The sequence below is a fragment of the Hydra vulgaris genome, chromosome 15 (genome assembly GCF_038396675.1).
Source record: "Hydra vulgaris chromosome 15, alternate assembly HydraT2T_AEP".
NCBI lineage: Eukaryota > Metazoa > Cnidaria > Hydrozoa > Anthoathecata > Hydridae > Hydra > Hydra vulgaris.
The window spans coordinates 16,874,896-16,895,968 of NC_088934.1; the positions used below are offsets into that span (position 1 = coordinate 16,874,896).

At 25.1% G+C, this 21,073-nt stretch overlaps 1 protein-coding gene across 3 annotated transcripts in view; it reads left to right on the forward strand.

Moving 5' to 3' along the window:
* Positions 1-21,073, forward strand: part of LOC136092367 (E3 ubiquitin-protein ligase rnf213-alpha-like) — a 237,700-nt gene that overhangs the window by 36,183 nt on the left and 180,444 nt on the right. For all 3 annotated transcript variants that reach the window (XM_065820440.1, XM_065820441.1, XM_065820442.1), the window contains exons 11-16: positions 6,469-6,663; positions 16,300-16,499; positions 16,726-16,797; positions 16,884-17,045; positions 17,467-17,672; positions 19,043-19,329. In XM_065820440.1, coding sequence (XP_065676512.1) covers positions 6,469-6,663; positions 16,300-16,499; positions 16,726-16,797; positions 16,884-17,045; positions 17,467-17,672; positions 19,043-19,329 — 1,122 coding nt within the window. The remainder of the gene's footprint in view (positions 1-6,468; positions 6,664-16,299; positions 16,500-16,725; positions 16,798-16,883; positions 17,046-17,466; positions 17,673-19,042; positions 19,330-21,073) is intronic.

Below are 21,073 nucleotides of genomic sequence, written 5' to 3' on the forward strand. Positions count from 1 at the left end.
AATTTTTTTAAAAAGTTTACAATTTTTTCACAAATCAATAGCAAAAAATGTTTTGAAATTTTCGGAAAAGAATTTTAAGTAAAAATTAGCTGAGACCATACTTTTTTCTAAAAAGTATGGTCTCAGCTAATTTGTTTATAATTTTTATTATATATTTTATATATCCCAAAGATTTTTAAGTGTTTTTTCTATTTGTATCTATTTTCTTTACAGAATGCGCCTATTGTAGTTTTAAGTCTTGGTAAGTATTTTTTTAACTCTTGCAAAGCCATAAAGTCAGACTTTTCTTTTGTAAAAAAAATTTTTTTTTTGCAAAAGTCTTATTTCCTTGTGTCCGCTATCATTGGTATTTCATTTTTTTTTTTAAATCTCATTTTATTTATCTTTCAGAAAATAAATAGTTATGGGATATAAATATGATGCCTTCTATCCCTATTATATCATTTTCAGTATAACATACATGTTTAGCTCTATAACATCTATACTAACTCTATAACATCTATCTATAAAATCTCAATATAAAAATTGTTCGGCCAGATTTACTGCAATCTATATCTATAAGATCAATAGTAGCTTCATTCAGAATGGCACTTGTCATTTCTGCTTAACATTTGGAGAAACATCACTTATTGTAGCCATAATGTAAACATTCCCAGCATACACATCGATTATTATTTCTACTGCTACTTTACTGTTAAATTGGGGTGGTTATTTTTGGTAAAAGCCACTAGGCTCAAAAATTGAATTGAAAAATGAATCAAAACTTTTATTAGAACTGGGTTCATTTTTATAATTAGACTCCATTGGTTGCACTTTCTTTGCTCTTTTTTTCTTTCTGTTTATCTCTGCTGCCTGCAAGCATAAAAAAGTTTAATTTTAACTTAAATAATTAATAATAAAAATATCTTAAATTTTTAAATGTAAAGTTTTAGCTTTTTCAACCTTCCAATACCTAATGGTATTGGAAGGTTGGAGTAAGAAAAATGAATTTTCTTACTCCAACCTTCCAATACCATAAAATTCTCAAACTTACCTTTGGTGGATCTTTTATTATGTCTTAATTTTTTATTTCATATGTTTTTTTAATCTGATATGCTCAAAAGACTGTATTAAGGTTTTTTCTAGTATGAAAAATATTATTAGAGCTTCTTTTTTCATTATTCTTCAGACCAGAATACTGTTTATCTAACTTTGTGAAAACGGTTTTTAGTTTAGTGTCACTAACAACATCAAACCTCATCTTTATTCAAGGTTTCTTAACATTCTTCAAAGTATACTTACAGTTTAATTATAACTAAATTAATCTTTTTGGTAGTTTTAGGCAGTTTAGATTGCAGATAAGCATGTTGTAAAATATCCTTGTGTGCTAGAAGTTGAATCTCTAAATAAAAGTTTTTTTATTGAGATCATTTAGATTAAACTTTTTTTATCTCTCTCTATGTAATTTTATTTTTTTCTCATGTAAATATATTAAAGTGAGTTTTTTAAAAATAAAAAATAACCAACATTTTCCTGATTTAATTATAAATAATTTCTTTTTTTTTTTAAATCTCAGCGCACATTTTTTGTCTAATTCTCATGCTTTTCCTATTCCCTTGAACATTTTCATGGTAATTTATTACTATTTATCTATTTATTTAACATATTTTTATATTGTAAATAGTATAAATAACATGTTATATCTTAAACATATAGTATATTCATATGGTTGTAATGTATAATTTTTTATTCGAAATTGTATGCCCTTACAATTAAAAACTAAATTTCTTACTTGTACATGCGTACAGTTAATTTTTTTCTTATTTGTATGTGCGTATAACTAATTTTTTCTTATTGGTACGCGCATATTCAAACAAAAGTTATTATTTTGAAACTAAACAAGTCATTTTAATCTGACTTAGAATACATACATTTCTAAACATCACTATGATATTTAAATAAAAATGTTTTAATTTAATTTTTGTAAAGGTTTTAAAGGCAACGCTGCACTTTGTGCAGCGTTGCTTTCAAAACCATTCCTTTTTAATCAATAATAATCTTTGAAAAAAAAAACCATACCTTTTTTATCGGAAATTCCTATATTTATGTCCTAGAAAAAAAATTTAATAAATATATTTATGTTAGTGTTGCCCTTAAGATGCCTCAAATAAGCCCTTTTTTAGTCACCCTGAGGTCCTTTTTTTTCCAAATATGTCCTTTGAGGGCAAGGAAAGAGTGATTTAATGGTGCTTAATTTTATTTGGAGTTAGTTAAAACATATTTGCTTGAGAGAGAGAGAGAGAGAGAGAGAGAGAGAGAGAGAGAGAGAGAGAGAGAGAGAGAGAGAGAGAGAGAGAGAGAGAGAGAGAGAGAGAGAGAGAAAGAGAGAGAGAGAGAGAGAGAAAGAGAGAGAGAGAAAGAGAGAGAAATGATTTATTTGTAATTCACTTCTGAAATGAGTAAATTGATAAATATATTTCCCAAATTATTTTGAAAATAGAATACTCTGTATAACTTTTTGCCAAACATTCACAAAATGATAATGGCAATTTGCTTTACTTTTTTCGAGTTTGCTTTCAAGTCTAGTCGGTAAACTTAAAAAAACAGTTCAAGTTTGCTGCTTGCATTACACTTTAGTCAGTCTTCAGGCTTGAAGTATAATATGAAATTTCAAGTTCTCTTCTTGCATTTGAAAATAATTTTGGTTTTCTTAAGTCTAACTTGAAAACCGTCTTTTTTTAAATATAGCTTGAGTTTAAGTTCACTATTTGCTCAAGTCAAATTTTAGATTTGAAGTGTGACTTCAAATTTCATATTCGCTTCTTGCATTCAACCCTGAGAAAACAAATATAAAAATAATTTTTTTTTGTTAAAATTCTAACCCAAGTTAAAATTTTCAAAATTTTTTAGTATAAAGAATAACTGAGCATAAAACTTCATAGCAATCATACTTTTGTGACCTAATACATGCAAACAAAAATTAAAATAGGGTGACCTAATGCATGTGAACAAATACCAAAATAAATATAAACAAAAATAGTATTTGAAAAATTTCCTATGTGCTTTTTTAGCAAGCTAATAATTTTTTTGAGATTAAAAAAAAACTAATAAAAAACTATTGAAACTACTTTAATTCATAGGTAAACATTTTAGCACTCCAGCTCCATATCTTAGGTCACCTAAGCCAGCATTGTGGTTTTTGTGGCACAGTTGTTTTTGTCGTACATATACAAAATGGGTATGGCCCAAATGGCCATTGTAGGCTCTTTTTTTTTTTAATTTAATTTTATTATAAATATTTGTTATTATTACTTCATAAACAAAAAACAACGAATAAAAATTGTGAAAAACCCAACTTTTTTATTTTTTGTTGACTTTATGATGGATGCACAACTTCTTTGTGGGTCCATCTAAGCTTTTTTTAGATGCATTTTTTTTATGAAACTCTAGTATTTTATTACTTTAATTTTCTGATCTGGTTTTTTGACTGGTTTGAATTACTTTCTACTGAACTAAGAATAGACTTTTTATTTATTTATAAAGATTTATGTAAAGTTTTATTTCTTTCACTTCCTAGGTTTCTTTTAATGATTTAAGTTTTGTAAGTTATGCTTAAACTTATTTATAATGGTTGTAAATTTTGATAAATTTGTATTTTAAGAGATCATGCAAATGAAATCAATGTATTTTTGCTGAAAAGTTTAAACTTCTTTACCTAATAAATTTATTCAATGTTTTAAAACATTGAATAAATTTATAGTATCTTAATACATTGTTGACATGAAAAAAAAACAAACAGATTTGAACTGATAGTTTGTATAAAAAATATTACCTTGCTTAAAAAACTACACTTATGAGCAACTTGCTTGGTTTGTCATGTGCATTTTAAGTAAGGATGCACTTGCCAAGTCCAATATTATATGTGTGTGTATATATATATATATATATATATATATATATATATATATATATATATATATATATACATTTATATATATATATATATATATATATATATATATATATATATATATACATTTATATATATATATATATATATATATATATATATATATATATATAATATATATATATATATATATATATATATATACATTTAAGAATATATATATACATATATATATATTTAAGAATTTTAAGTATAATTTAGGCATTTTATTGAAAACACCATACAAAGATAGGAAAAACAAGTTGCAATTTAAATTAATTATTTTAAATTAAAAATTAAGCTGCCGGCAGTTTATGTATGCATTTAGCAATTATACATACGTCTAGGTTGGTTTCCATTAAGCAACTTTTTCTCATTTTTTAACTTTAAAATTATTCTATAAGCTGTAAGATAAAAGAAGTAACTATTTTATTAAAAACCATATTAACTTTTAACAATAATATTAGATATACAACCCTCGGAATCAGGAAAAATAAGGTCAGCAATAAATTGCCGACCTCAAACTGTTAGAGGTCGGCATCTGATTGGCAAAAAAAAAATTGACACAAAGGGGTTACCATAAAACATAGAAACAAGGTCAGCATTGCTGAATGCTGACCCTAATTTTGAGAGTTGGATATAAATGCTATTTATTAATGAAAAAAATTCAAATAAAATTAAAAGCTATGAAAATCTCTATTAAGCTAATTATTTTATCAAAATATTTAGAAACAGAAAACAAATTTGTTTATAGTTAACTACATTTTTTTTTTTTTATATGAAGTTATTAAACGTAACCTTAAAAAAAACCATAAAAGAAATAAAATAAAAACTTCTATTTATCATCTCGTAAGCACAAGAATGTTTATACAACTTTTAATTGCAATAAAAAAATTTACTTAAATTTCTATTTATGTAAATAGAAATTTTTTAAATGAAAAATAAAAAAAGTAATAAAAAGTTAAATTTATGATTTATTTAATCTCTGTTTGATATGATATTTTGATATTTTATTCTTCTTTTCCCTACTTCTTATTTTTTTTGATTGATTTTTTCGTTTATACTAAACTCTAATACTTTAAGCTAAAAGCAAAGATTATAATTATATAATTTAATTCTGATATTTAAATTAATTTAAAACTAATTTAATAAAAATATATCTTTTTATTCTGATAAAAAAAAAGTGTAATTTAACTTTGATTAAAAAGTATATGATTTAGTTTTGATTAAAAATATATATTTAAGTTTATTAAAGTTAAATTTAATGCCTGGGTTCAACTTAACTGGGAAATTTATTTTAAAAAATTACTAAATATTGTTCAATATTTAAACTTTATTTATTATTAAAAAAAAATTAGCTCATTTTTATCACAATTGTTTTTTCGGCTTTCTTTCATTAAGATTTTTTTTTTTTTACTAAAAATAAAATTTTAAATTAAGACTGCAGCAAAAGTTTGCACCAAATGTAAGTTGAACTTTTTTTTATAATGCAACTTAAAGCGCAGCGATTATTTTTTAATAAATGATATATACAGTGATATAATTTTGATAAATTTTGTTTCGAAAAATAATCTTTGTTTTCACAACAAAATCGCTGATAAAAAAATCAACGTTTAATAAATAAAGTAAATTAATTAACGTAATTTTTTTATTTGTCACTCTCTATTTTTTTTTAATAAAAAATCATTTTTCGTTGCAAAGCGCAGTTAGAGGTTTAAAAAATAATCATTTTAAAAAATTTAACATATTTTAATTCATTTATACAGAAAATTTATAAAGAGAAAAGAAAGAAATTTGTTTTTATCAAACACTTTTAAAAATGTATTAATAAGTTTAATTATTTAATATAAATAAAAATTTGAAAGAAAATTATTATTCCCTAATAATAAAAAAAGAGTTGAATAATATTTAACTTGTTTTGCAGTAATTTAAAAAAGTTAATGTCTTTAAAAAGTAAAAGCATTAAAGTCACGAATAACAACAATATTGGCAGATAAAAAAAGGAAAGAGATAGGTCAGTTTAGTTACATATACCAAAAAACATCGGAATGAATGCTTCAAACAAATGAAATGATTAAAAAAAAAAAAAAAAACAGAAGAACAAATGTTTTATTTATGTTGTAAATATAATAGTTAAAATAAAAACTGCAAAAATACAAAAAATGTTTTATTTAGAGATTGAACAAAATGTTTAAAACAAAAACAGAACAAAAAATGTTTTAATTAAATTCTAAATTAACGTAATTTTTATAGAAACGACAAAAAAAAAGTTAACAAAAATTCATTCAAATTTTAAATAAAAATATTTACTTTAAAAATGGCAAAACCAACATTTTATTTAAATTCTGAATAAAATAACTCACACATAAAAGTATTTTCATGGCTATTCGTAGAAGTATTTGATAAGCAAAAACGATTTGTTGCAATATAAAAAAACTCTTTTATTTATATAAATCTCACAAATGAGCATTATTACTACTAAGTTCAGCAATAATATATAGTGATTTATTTTTACTTTATACTTTTTTTATTTTATTTAGAATGCTAAAAAGAAGTTAAATGAGCCAGGTAATTTAGATGGCCAACCTGAACCGGTGTTTGGTAAAAATAAAAATGAAACTTCAGCACAAAAGTCACTTTCATTTGGTGCATCTGAAAAACCTAAAAATAATTCATCTGATAAAAAAACACTATTAAAAGAATCCGAAGAACTAAAATCTAAACAATCAGATGAAGTAAGTATTATCTTATATTTATATTATAATATATATATATATATATATATATATATATATTATATATATATATATATATATATATATATATATATATATATATATATATATATATATATATATATAATATATATATATATATATATGTAAGTTTTTTTTTTTTTTTTTTAAAGTAAATATAATATAAATATAATATAAATATATATATATATATATATATATACATATATATACATATTATTTATTAATTATTATTTGTATTAATAAATGCACACTTCAAAAATCAGTTAAACTTATTAATTGTAAAGATATAAAGAAAAAGAAAAATATAATTTGAAAATTACAAAAAAAATGGAGACAAACTTACACACTTTCCAGTTAATGTGGAATTTTTGTTTTATTAACCTCAATGAATTTCCTAATATTTCTGGTCTAGTATTCTAGATTAATTGGATTCAGTCAATCAAAGGTAGCAATGTATGTTTTAGAATACTTAGTGGCTTTTGTCCAGTTTTGTTTTGTTGTTGCATTGTTCAAATTATGAGCTAATGTACAACTCTGATGTTTTAAATTCTTTTCAAAGTTTCAAACCAATATTAGGCATCCAAGCTATTTTTCTAATTTTTTTATCTATTTGTTGAGATATGTTATTTTTTGTGGTATTAATTGTCTTAAGCTGTTTTATGACTTTTTATATACTCATTTTCAAAAATGTATCTATCAATTTTTTGTTTGAGATGTTTTTCAGACCAGATTCTCTTTGCCTGACATAAAACCCTTTAAAGACACCAGTAATAATGCTTTGGTTTAAGTTGAAGAAGAATTTAGTTTTATTTGAACATTGATTATTGTAATTGTAATGCAAATTTCTAAAAATTAAGTTGTTTTCTTTGGTTTTAAAGTTCAACAATATATTTTATAGAAAGATTTTGCTCATTTAAAGTTGTTAGGAATTATTTCTTGTTTTTCTTTTAAATCAAATTGAGCATTGATATCATTCACTTATTTTTTGTAAGTTTTTTTCAATTTTTTGAAAAAAAATAACTTACAAAAATAAGGTTTTGATTTATCTAAAAAAAGCAGTTTATGATTTTGAATGCAATAAAAACAATATTAGGTGAAAATAAAGAGAAAATTTTCAGGTAGTGTTTATTTATTGTTATTAAGATTTTTTCCTTTGCTGCGGCATGTATACAAAGTCTAAAAACTATTTATATTGATTTAACAAAAATTCTAATTTGCAATATTATATAACCTTGAGGTAATGGGCGGCTATCACAAACAAGAGTATCACAAAACATACAGTCAAATTCTACATCTAATATATTTTCTATATAATTAATTTGTATAGAATTTATTAAATAGATTTAATCAACAACAAGGAAAAAATTAAAACTTTTGCTGTATCTTATTACACAACTTGTCTTAACCTAAATAAGCAAAGAATATGCCAGACATGAATGAAATAAAAAAAACTTTTTTATTTGATGGGAAGAAGATAGCTGTGGAAAAAGTGGCTTGATTGGGAGCGGATGACAAGTTTATATATATATATATATATATATATATATATATATATATATATATATATATATATATATATATATATATATATATATATATATATATATATATATATATATATGTATAGATAGATAGATAGACTTTATAGTTCTTTTTTCTTGATTTAAAGAATTAAATATGGCTGATGATTGTGGAAAGGCATGAAAGTTCCAACACAAAGTTGTATTTTTTCAAATAATCTAACACTATATATATATATATATATATATATATATATATATATATATATATATATATATATATATATATATATATATATATATATATAATATATATATATATATATATATATATATATATATACACACACACATATACATATGTATACAGTGTTTTCAAAAAAAATAGGAGCAGTAAAATTTTGTTGCTTAAAGTATATTTAAACTACCATAAAATAAAAACTAAAGATGGTATTGAACAAATTTTATGTTATTTGTGAGAAAAATCTTTTTTACACAGTTTTCATTGAATGCGTCGGTGAGTTCACGATAGCTTAACATTGGATTGGCTCTTACTTGACAAAATATAAGACTATTTTTGCTTTCAGTATTTTTTTTTAACCTTTTTCTTGCTATTTCTTTAATAGTGATCATTGAGCCATCCTTCAAACGTATTTGCCACTTTGTTGCTTTGCTTACTGCTTTTTGATGTATATTTAATTTTAGGTCATATCAAGTTATTTAAATGTGACTTATGGCTAAATGTGACTAAACTAGTCACATTTAGCCATAAGTAAGTCATAAATCATAAGTAATTTTAAACATTTTATGGGATTTAAATATTTTATGTCTAACTAACATATAAATTATAAGTAATTTTATCAATGGGAAATTGTTAAACTAACATATAAATTAATAAAATTATTACGAATAATGGTTGGGCTGACAAGACAGTAGTATGGAAGTCAATTAAAAAGTTTGTGCGCCTATTTTCTTTTTTACAATCTTTTCAGGTATGTTTTTTGTATTCCTTTAAAAAAAGTAAGTTATGAAAAACATGTAACTTTATATGAACTTGTCATTGACATGTTGGTTTTAGAGGAATATTTTTCCTGTCATTCACAAAATAAGTCTTTAGGAAATATGGATGAAATATGATTTTACAAACAAAGTCTTTAGGAAATATGGATGGGATGTTTTGAAAAAGAAAATGAACCCAAATTTTTACCATGGCTATATTTTTTAAAAGCACTGTATGTGTATATATATATATATATATATATATATATATATATATATATATATATATATATATATATATACACACACACATATACATATACTCTTACATTGTTGTTATTAATTTTACCTAGGTCAGTTTTTATTTAAAAAAATATATTTTGAACACCAGAAAATTTTTTATTTTTTTGGAATTTTTTATTTTTTATTATTTGGTAGACTGCCTTTCCTGACCAAACCCCAGTTGATGTAGCCGCACTCCATTGCCAGTCAGGCTATAAGATAGTCGATGTAGCAGCACTCCCTTGTAGCAGCAGGCTATAAGATATTTGATGTAGCAATACTCACTTGTAGCAGCAGGCTTTAAGATAGTTGATAAAAAACATTTAGAATGTTTTTATTTTTAAAAAATAGAATAAAAACATTCAGAATGTTTTTAAAACATTCTAGTCTTTTAATTTGCGTTTTTATGGTTTTTTAAAAAAATATTTAATTTAATTAGTTTCCTCAATTAAATTAATATGTTTTGTTATAATCTTATAAACCCTAATTTTGTTAGTTTGTCAGTATAATCTAATCCTTAATCTTGTCAAAAACCTTAATCTTGTCAAAAACCATAGACAAGCTATAAGCTGTTTTTGACCACAAACTGTATATTTAATACCTTTACTATAGGTATATATATATATATATATATATATATATATATATATATATATATATATATATATATATATATATATATATATATATATATATATATACAGGGTTAGTCAAAAGGTTTGTCTCCCCTTAGTGGCACTTTTTTTGAAGTACATTTTATCTCTTGTCAGCGTTGTAATTTATAGATAATTATTTTCAGTATCTAACCTTGACCTTAATACTGTTGTTTACTGATGTTATTTTTAAAAATATGTTTTTGACATAAAAACTATTTAATTTAATATACGAAGATTTTATTATAAAGCAGGAAGGTAAGAATATTTAATAAGGTGCTGTTATTAAATAAACGTAGTTATTTTATAATGAGCATGATTAATAGATAGTATTTTGTCTATATTATTATAAAATGAAAACACGGATTGTTAGGGTTTAGTTTAGTGTTCAAAATTTTAAAGGTGAAATTTTCATCATGCATGTCAAAAGTTTTGTCTCCCCCCACCCTAAAATTAAATTTCAATTACAAGTAAAGTATTCTGGAAAACTTATGTTTTGTATTATTATTTTAGATGGGAAAAATAGCTGGTGTCACAAATACAGCTCCTGCTTTAAGAAAAAGAATGGCGGAACTGCAGATAGCCAGCATGACGAAGACACAAATTGCCAAAGTGTTGGGGTGTCATCCACGAACGGTTCAGCGGTACTGGACAAAATCACCATTGTCAAAGTTTAACGACAAGTTTCGTTCTGGTCGTCCGAAGGCTTTGTCACCAGCGTCAAAAAAAGTCATCACCGAAACTATAAAAAATAAGTAGGGTTCATCTCCAGGTGCTTGCGCAAGAAAGCTGAACATGTCGCATCGATATCGGGAAAAAAATAAAATCGTATCAGAGTCAACTGTACGAAGATTTGTTCGCGAACAACCGTGGGGTAAAATTGCTTATAAACAGCCAATAAAACCCCTACTAACTGCAAAAAATAAAGACGATCGCTTAAAGCTGTGCCAGTGGTTAGACGAAAACGGGTATCTGGACGATAACCATTTGGGGCGTATCAAGAGGAGTCACATTCTTTGGATGGATGAGTCGCCCATCGAACATTTCCCGACTCCGAACCGACAAAATGTCTGCATTCGCACTGACGACAAAACTAAAATTATCCCGGCGCAGAAGCCAAAAAATGGACTTAAAATTATGGTTGCCGGTGGAATGTCAGGGTATGGTTTGACAAAATTAATAATTGTCCCAGAAAAAGTTACGATCAATGCTGATTATTACATAAATAATATTCTTCCAGTTTATAAAGAAGCTTGTGTAGGAAAACAAGCCGGTAATGATGCTGACTGTCGCCAACTTGTGTTTAGCCCTCAACATGTGTTATTTCAGCAAGATGGTGCTCCAGCACATTCTGCGAAGAAGACCCAGGAATTTTGTCGTAAAAATTTTCCCGCCTTTATCTTAAAAGGTCGGTGGCCAGGTAACAGCCCTGACATGACCTGTATCGAACACTTGTGGGCAAAACTTCAAGACAGTGTGCTGCTTGAACCACGGCCAAAAAATAGGGAAGAACTGGTACGCCGTGTTCAAAAAACTTGGAAATTGATGGATGGTGATCTGAAGGCTCTGGCGGAATCTCTGCCGAGTCGTGTTGCGGCTGTTCGAGCTGCAAATGGAGGACATACTAAGTACTAAGCATGAATTATATTTTTATTTTATTGGTTTATGTATTGTTGTGTTTAATAAATATGTATTTCTTGCAAATCATTACTTGTTTTTGTATTAAAGTTGAAATTGTTAGACCAGTGGGGGAGACAAAACTTTTGACTAACCCTGTATATATATATATATATTTATATTTATATTTATATTTATATATGTATATATATATTATATTTATATATGTATATATATATACATACACACACACACACAGACACACACACACACACACACACACACACACACACACACACACACACACACACACACACACACACACACACACAAAAAAGACAAAAAGTTAAACGAACTAAACCATTCAAGTAATCTGCTTCACTCAAATATGATTTTTTTTGTTCATGTATCCCTCTTTAGCCTTGTTTGCATTGCCAATAGCAGAAGAGAAACTATCTGCTATGGTGCTATATCTTGAAAGAACATTTTGATGCTGATGACAAAAATCATGTGACTCTAAAATCAAACTGTACAAATCAGAACAAATTTCTAAAACTTATTTTATCAATATAGTTTAATCATAATACATACAAGACAAAAAATACAATATCTTAACAGAGATTTTATTAATATTTAAATGTTTTATTAATAAGTTCGATTAAGCCATAAATTGTTCTTACCTTCATTAGGTATTTTGTGACAAATAGATACATTGTTTCCATAAAAAACAACTTGGTTATTGATGTCTTCTGCATTAAGATTTTCCCAGGGGACTGGATTTTTCATAGCACTATTTGTTTCATCACTTCTCAAGTTTTCTTTTGGTAGAGGATCATAAATTAATTTATGAAGACGTGTTTCTTTTTCAGTAGGAACATTGGATCGCTTCTCTAAAAAAAACGATAAAAAATGATAATTTTCATTTACTCGACTAGATTATTTATTTACTAGTCGAGAAGGAAACATCGTAATAGCAGAGCTAATCGAGACGAGTTCCCTTCGTACTGAAGTACTACTCATACGCTGAGTAAGCGGAGCCGGGATTTGAACCTGCAATCCTGCTACTACGGTCAATAATCCCAGCTCTGCTTACTCAGCGTATGAGTTTCTTTAATTTGGCTGTCGTTGTAGTTTTAGCATCATTTTCAACACGCTTTGCTTCTTTATCCATCTATAAATCAGAAATAATTTTTTGAAGTTTAAAAGCTTTACCTTAGAACTTTGGATAAATTTGACCCCTTCATATCATAAATAAATAATAGTTATTATCAAAAACAAAAAATATTATTATTATTTTAGTATATCAGTATTAGTATTAATATTATGCTAACTATAAAACAAAATTAAATTTATAAAACTCTCAAACTGATCAATTCTCCAAAAATAATCTTTTTCTTACAAATTTTAAAAAGATTTATGAAAGAATAAAAATAAACTGAAATTTACATCATCACAAGCTCGCTTGACATTATTTGATTTAGCATCGACACTTGTAGCTTTCTCATCTAATTTATCAATCTTAGGTTCTGCAGTTTTTGTTGCAGTAGAACCGAGACTGGTAAGTGCGGAGCTATCAAAACACATTGATCCTAAAGGGTAACATTTATGATGATAAAAAAACAAACAAAAAAACTCAAGTAAATACTGTATATATATATATATATATATATATATATATATATATATATATATATATATATATATATATATTCAATAATTCAATTTTCAACCTTTTGTCTTTTTTGTTTTTAAAAAATGCACAAGAAGCAATCAAAACTTAATTTTTTTGTAATCTAAATATTGATATATGCAAATAATATATATACAAATAATATATACAATAATCTATATATTGATATATACAAAGCATGTTATCAAACTTAGTACTTTGTGGTGAGTCATTTCGACTTTAAAAGAGCTTTGATATGCCTTGACATACTATTTATGCACTTTGAGGTTAATTCTTTAACATCTGGATCTCGACACCATACTTCAATCAGTTGTTTGTGAGCTTCTGTTTACTTGTTATTATGTCTACACTGACTTTGCCCAAGCAAGATATTTTTTAATCATTGCAGGCAATCAAGTTTCAGCTTCTTCAGTGGTTAACACTTAATTCTAACTCGTATCTTCTCCTTCTTAAAGATCTAAGTGAAATGTTGATGACTTGATCTTTCAAAACACTTTCCAGTTTTATTTATTGCGATTTTGTTCAACAACTTTTTAAATTTTTTTTGTCATCTCTATCAGTTATTATTCTCTTTCGATCACAGCGACCTTTTCTCTGTGGTTCTAATTTTACCCCTATTTTGAGTTTGAAACTTATTCTTCTGACTGTAGCTTGCGAGACTTTGACTATTTTTGCAATACTCCTTTGAGTACCATCTGTTTCTTGCAGAAAAACAGCTGCTTTAGCTACTTTATGTGGGGAACCATCACTTGTTTTACCCATTATTAATCCTAAAACAAGCGCAACACTCAATAAGTTATTATATGACTGCATGATTAAAAAAAATACTTAAAAACAACTGAAATTGCATTAAGTTATAAAGACAACCTACAATAATATAGGCCTCTAAAAATTACATAATTAGAGTTTTGACAAAGAAAATCAACTGAAAGTTTTTGATTTTATATTAATAAAATTTACCATACTTTTTATGAAGTTGAAAATATTTTTTTAAAGTATATATTTCAAAAATTTTCCTAATCTAAAACAAAAAATTAATGATAAGAAGTTAAATTAAACAACAAAAGTATACAGCAATAACTTCTACCTATCAAAGAAAATCCGAAAAAGTTGTGAAATTTGAAAATTTTTGTCTTAAGTCTAATTATTTGAGCAGGTACTGTATATAAATATATATATATATATATATATATATATATATATATATATATATATATATATATAGATCTATAGTTTGTTGTCGTGATTCTTACGCCAACACATACGTCACTTTTAATTACTTTTGACTTTCGTCCAACATTTGCGTGCCGGACGAAAGTAAAAACCATTAATTTAATTACAAATAAATCGTTTTTTAAAAAAACCACAAAAACGCAAATTTAATTGACCAGAATGTTTTAAAAACATTCTGAATGTTTTTAACAATATAAACAATGTTTTTATTTTTATTTTTTTTAATAAAATGTTTTTATTTTTAATTTTTTTAATAAAATGTTTTTATTTTTTTATTTTTTTACTGTAAATCATGCGCGGAGTGTTGCTACATCGACTATCTTATAGCCTGACTCGCAAGGGAGTGCTGCTACATCGACTGACAAATAGCCTGACTCGCAAGGGAGTGCTGCTACATCGACTGACAAAAATTGCCTGACCCGCAAGGTAGTGCTGCTACATCTACTATCTTTTAGCCTGATCCGCAAGGGAGTGTTGCTACATCGACTGAGGGTTTGGTTGGGGCAGGCAGTCTATCAATTAATAAAAAAAAATAATTCCGGTCTTGCATTTTAATTTTTACTTTTTGTCAACAAAATATCGAAAAAACTTTCGGACAACATCTACAGGTTGTATATATATATGTATATATATATATATATATATATATATATATATATATATATATATATATATATATATTCTATATATATATTCTATATATATATATATATATATATATATATATATTATATATATATATATACGCACACACGCATAAATATAATGTCATAAAGCATGCATAATAAATTTTGTAGTAACAGTTTATTCAAAATATGTATTTATAAAATTGTTTAATCGTTTTACCAACTACGCCTGTTTTTTACAATACTAAACTTTTAGCAAACTTTAGTATTGTAGCACTTCATAAATAACCCTCTAAATAACTCTCTAATATAAATAACTCTCTAATATGTAACTGTTTGATATTTTTAATTTTTGACTTTTTGACATGAAATAAATGAAAATATATTTTGAAATAAATGTGAACATATTTTGTCACTGTTTATACAATTCTTTATGTCGAACATTACAATAAATTTAATTGACTAAAATTGCTATTAAAAGTTTAGAGAAAATTAAATGCACTCATACATTGCTTTCAACACACAACCAGGACTGATTAAACGATTAAATGTATTTTAGAATTAATTTGTTTATAAGTGATTTTATTAAAATAACAGCAACAAAAATTTTTTATCTGAAAAAATGATTCCTTAATTATTTATAGCATTATTATTATCAATTATTATTATCAATTATTTAGCAAAGTTTTTATTTCAAAAATGGATTTTTTTTGTATGTTCATAGTTATGGATTTTTTTTTTTCCTTTTTATGCAAAAAAACATTTTTTTGTTTGTTTGTTTATAGCATTAGTCCCTGGTGATGACATTTAAACATTTAGTGAAAACATTTTAGTAAATGTTATAGATAATGATATTTTGTTCATGATGTTATATTTTTAGTTGAGTATACTAAATTTAAACTTTATAAGATTTCAAGTTACAAAAAAATTCTTTGCATTAAATTGTTAATAGAAAAAGTGTCCTTATCATATTTACCTTGATTTCAACTTAGATTAATTCAACGTATGAGCAAGAAAATGCTTCAAATGAAAACTCTGACCACAGTAAGAATTCTTATTCAGATGCTGTTAAAAAAAATGCTACTCCAAACCAGAATAACACTGCAAAACTACAGCATCAGAATAATAAAACAAAAGATAAAAATGACAAGTTAATTTCTCATGACCGGAATAGTAACAAAAACGTAGGATAGTAAGTACTTATTTGTTATGTTTTCTTAGTTTTATATTAAAATGCCTTTTTTTAAAATTTTAACAAGTTTTACTTGAAAACCATTACAAATCTCAATAGACTTCAATGTTATACTTTTTTTGAATACTTCAGTAAAGTATGTTATTAATTATGAAAAAAAAAGTTATTAATAATAAAAATACTTATTATGCCATTTGACAAAATTACATCTTTTTTGCTTTTAAAGTCAACATCACTACGCTGAAGATAAAAAACCCCAAAGAAATCAAGAGCAGACCAATCAAAATGCAGACCAAGTGTAAACTTTTTTTGATTTTTATTTCATTACTAATATTTTAGATATATTGAGCAAAATGTTATTTGATTGTTCAAAAAAATATTTAGTTTTGATGGTCAGCTGTTCAACGTTGAAGTACCAGATCATAACAAGATTATAGTAAGCTTTTATATATGGGCACAAAAACAAATAGATAATCTTTATATAATGTTTGGTCATGAAGATCTTGGTAGTTGGGAAAAACCTGCTGTTTGTATGAAATGTCAAAGGTATCAAGTATATATATTAATGTTGTTGTAATTGCTGTTGCTATAATTTTAAGCATTTAGTTTTAAGCTATTTAATTGACCGCAAAATAAATATGTTAAATAAATAAAAAAAAAACGTTAATACATTGTTTTGTATTTTTTATTATCCATAACTTTTTATTGAGACGAAAACTTTTTTCAATTTTACTTTTTATGTTAAATACTAGAATAAATTAGTTTCATGATAATACAAACAAAATCATTTATTTAAACTAATTTTAAATTTGTTATAGTTATAGTTAATTATAAATTAAAAAAAAAAAAAAAAAAAGACAACAAAATATTTTCTAACAATTTGTGATTTTTGTATTTATTTGTTTTTCTTTAGATAACTTTTATAAATAAATATAATATTTATAATAAATTATAGTTTCTACTTTAGTGAAAATTTATTTGGTTATCTTTACCAAGGTGATCTGATTTGTTCAAAGGAAGTATTTAGAAAAACAAAAGCTGTAGAGTATAAATATTTTATTTCTAAAAAGAAAATGAAAATCTACGAAAATCTTGAATATGCTCCACAATCTGATCATTTAACAAATCGCTTATTGGTTATTAGTAAAGATTTCTTAGATGTTCTTGATAAAGGTTTGTTATCATTAATGTTCACTGTTTAAATATTATGTTTCTTTAAACAAAAATAAAAGCAAACTGTTACTGTTGTTAACTGTGTTTAATTTTTTCAAGTTATTACTTTATTGAGGTTTCTTATAGATTGTTCCCATAAGTTTTATATTTAGTTTTACAGTCAGTTTTAACCAAAATTTCTTTATAAATGTGATTCCAAAAATTCAGAAAACATGTTTGTAACTTATGTAATTATTTAAGCTTATGTAACTATTTACAGAGAATTATTTACTGGGACTAGACTTAAGAGACCCTAAGTCTTAACTTAAACTAAAAGTTTTAAGTTAAAACTTTAACTTAAACTAAAATTTATATACTTAAAATTAAAAAAATGTTTTCTAAACCTTATGTTTTAATAGGATACATAAAACAGATTATGATTGGTTTATGTTTAATACCCCGCCATTTTATCTTTATATATTCTAACTTTTCGATTAATGTTTATCAACAAACTATTAAACAATCTTTGTCTTAAATACAAATAGATGGCTATGAAATATAGTTGACCTGGGAGAAGTAAAGATTTTCAGATTAACACCAAAACTATCAAAAAATTTTGACTTTAATATTTGATCATTAAGAATCTTACAGCAAACTTAAAATGCTTTTTGTGTGAAGGTTAAAATAAAATCTGATGGACCTAACTGAATTCAAGAAACCAATAACCTCTTACCAGAAACACCTGTTAAAACTTGTCTCTTGATGTTATTAGTTAGTGCGATTAATTAGTGCACATATCATCAATTGCAAATATTGCTATAGAATCTCTTAGCAAACATTGTTTAATAATTTCTAAGTATCAATATAATTTTTAAACAGTCAGTTTCGTTCAAAACTTAATTAATCTAAGTAAAATAATTATTCAAGAAAAAATAACTCATATATTTCTTTGTTATACACTCATTTTGGTTTGATTTTTTACATAACAGAAACTTTGACTAAACTTACATATCTAAAATTTATGTTGGTGCTTAATGAACAAGTTAAATGCTTTCGTTCAATATTTGCTTCCAATATTATTTTTTGTTATTTATACCTTTTATTTGTTTTTTTGTTTTTAGTTGTATATATGTAGTTTATTGAATAATATTTTATACTGCCATTCGTTTTTCAGCCATGCAAAAAATGAAAAAGGGGTTTAAACGCACAGATTGTGTTGTTTTTTCTTTAAGTTGCTTTACTAAAGTACTCATGTGATTTTAATACAGATATTATTATATTATTTTAAGACATTTTTTACAATGTAATGCTGTAAAAGGCATTCCTTTTTTTTTTTTTTTTTTTTTTTTTTTTGCAGATATTTAAATATAAGTTATGTTTTTTATATTTAGATTTAAAGTTTTTTCAAGTTGATGACATTTTTTTGCCACCGAAGGAAAAAGAAAATCAATCATATTATTACACTTTGAAAGGCTTGTTTTTTCAAAATAGCTATCCTACGAAAGAAATTTATGTTACTATTTTTAACCAGTATATTATTTATTTGGAGAAGCAAAATTATAGTAACATTGAAACTTCAATGTTCATTAGAAGTTTGGAGACTGGTTTTTATGGTGCATATTCCATGACTAAAAATCAACAAATTGAATGGAAAAAGATAGATGAAAAGCATATCCAAGTAAGATTTTATATTTTTCCATTTTTAAGATTTTAATTTTAATTATTCGGAGTGAATATAAAAACAAATTAAAAATCACATAAAGACAATAATGAGAAAATAATAGGTAATTACAGTTCCATTTGGTCAAATCAACTCTTATATGCAAAGGTTATATGCAGCAAAGTATACATATATGAACTAAATTTTAGAGACAAATATTCATGCATTAAGTGAAGATTTTGGCTAGAGCAGCAGTTTTTATTTTGTCAATTTTGATAATATGCAAATTGATTCAAAAAATTTTTTAACTGTGTATTAAATGTAATAAAGATATATATTTTTTATACAATTATAAAATTTTATTTTCATTTTAGTAGTTTTTAGTATATTTTTCTAAATGAAAAAAAGAATTTTTTTTAATTTTAAATTCTCAATCAAAATCACATAATTTTAAAATGATCAATTTATACTGTTTAAATAAAATGGTAACTTTATTCCGATCCATATTTTATTAATTTTCTATGTTAAACTTTAACCTTAATTTAAAAATTGATTTTTTATGTAAAAATAAAGAAAAATGAGGCAAAAATGTTTTGTTTTTTTTATTATTGAGATATCTTTTTGATAACTTAATTATATCTTTTTGAGAATTAATTGATGGCAAGGCCACAAATCAAATTTCTTTAGCAAGGTTGGGTACATAAAGGCAGCTGTATGCTGCATTATCTTTTTTTCCAACTCAAAAGATTCTGGTGCAAATAAACTGAAGAAGTTGTACAATAAGTATCAGCTGTTCAAGTAGAATAGGGTGAAAACATGTATAACCTAAGATTTGTGTCTAGCACAAGGTTCAATAGGCTTCACCTGCACCCTTGAATGATGTCACTATGCTTAGATTTCTCAAAGAGTATTCAAATTATATAATTATGCAGCCTACACTACATTTACTTGATATTTATTGAGTCTTCTCAAAACACAGAGTTGTAAGAGTTATTACAGCCTATCTCCAGCTTTTAGTATTTAAAACAGCACTAAAGATGCAAAAAGTGTGTAGCACAGACTTCATGGCTTTGAAAAGTTTTCGAATGCTCTAGAAATACAATAAAACCCTCACCAAAGATGACATTCAAAAACACTTTCTGGTTTATTTTGTCCAGAGACAAATGTTCCAGGTTGACCCATTCTTTTCCAAGACAAAGAGGGCTGAAAATGATTTTGCAAAAGATTATAACAAATAGAATAAATTTTTTTTGTCTTGGTTCTTGTTCCATACTAGACTCTAATTTCTGAAGCAAGATCTCATACAAAAACTGAGAAAAACCTAGGTTTTTCAAAAGAGTTAAAAACTATAGAAATAACCTAAAATTTTCAGAATAGTTTGTGTTTTGTGATTTTTTATTATTAGCTATTTTACATAATTTTGCTCACATCGAATTGATGTTGGCCTGATTAATTTTAATGCATTTAATTGGCATAACTTTTCTGATTTGAATCTAGTCCTAACATAGCTATTTAATTCTTTGGGTGTCAAATCATTAGGATCAGTGGGTTAGATTTGTTATCTCACATAGGATTTTTTTTCTTTGTTGGTGGTTTTCTATGCTTTGGTACAAAGTTTGAAGTCATTTGATGTTTGAGGGGAAATGAGAAGTTGTATTTTCTGAGCATTGAGAGCCTATTCAACTGTTTGCTGAGCGTCAGATTAAATTTCTGTAACATCATACTGTCATCATTATTGTATGAAGTAAAAAAATGTTAAAGC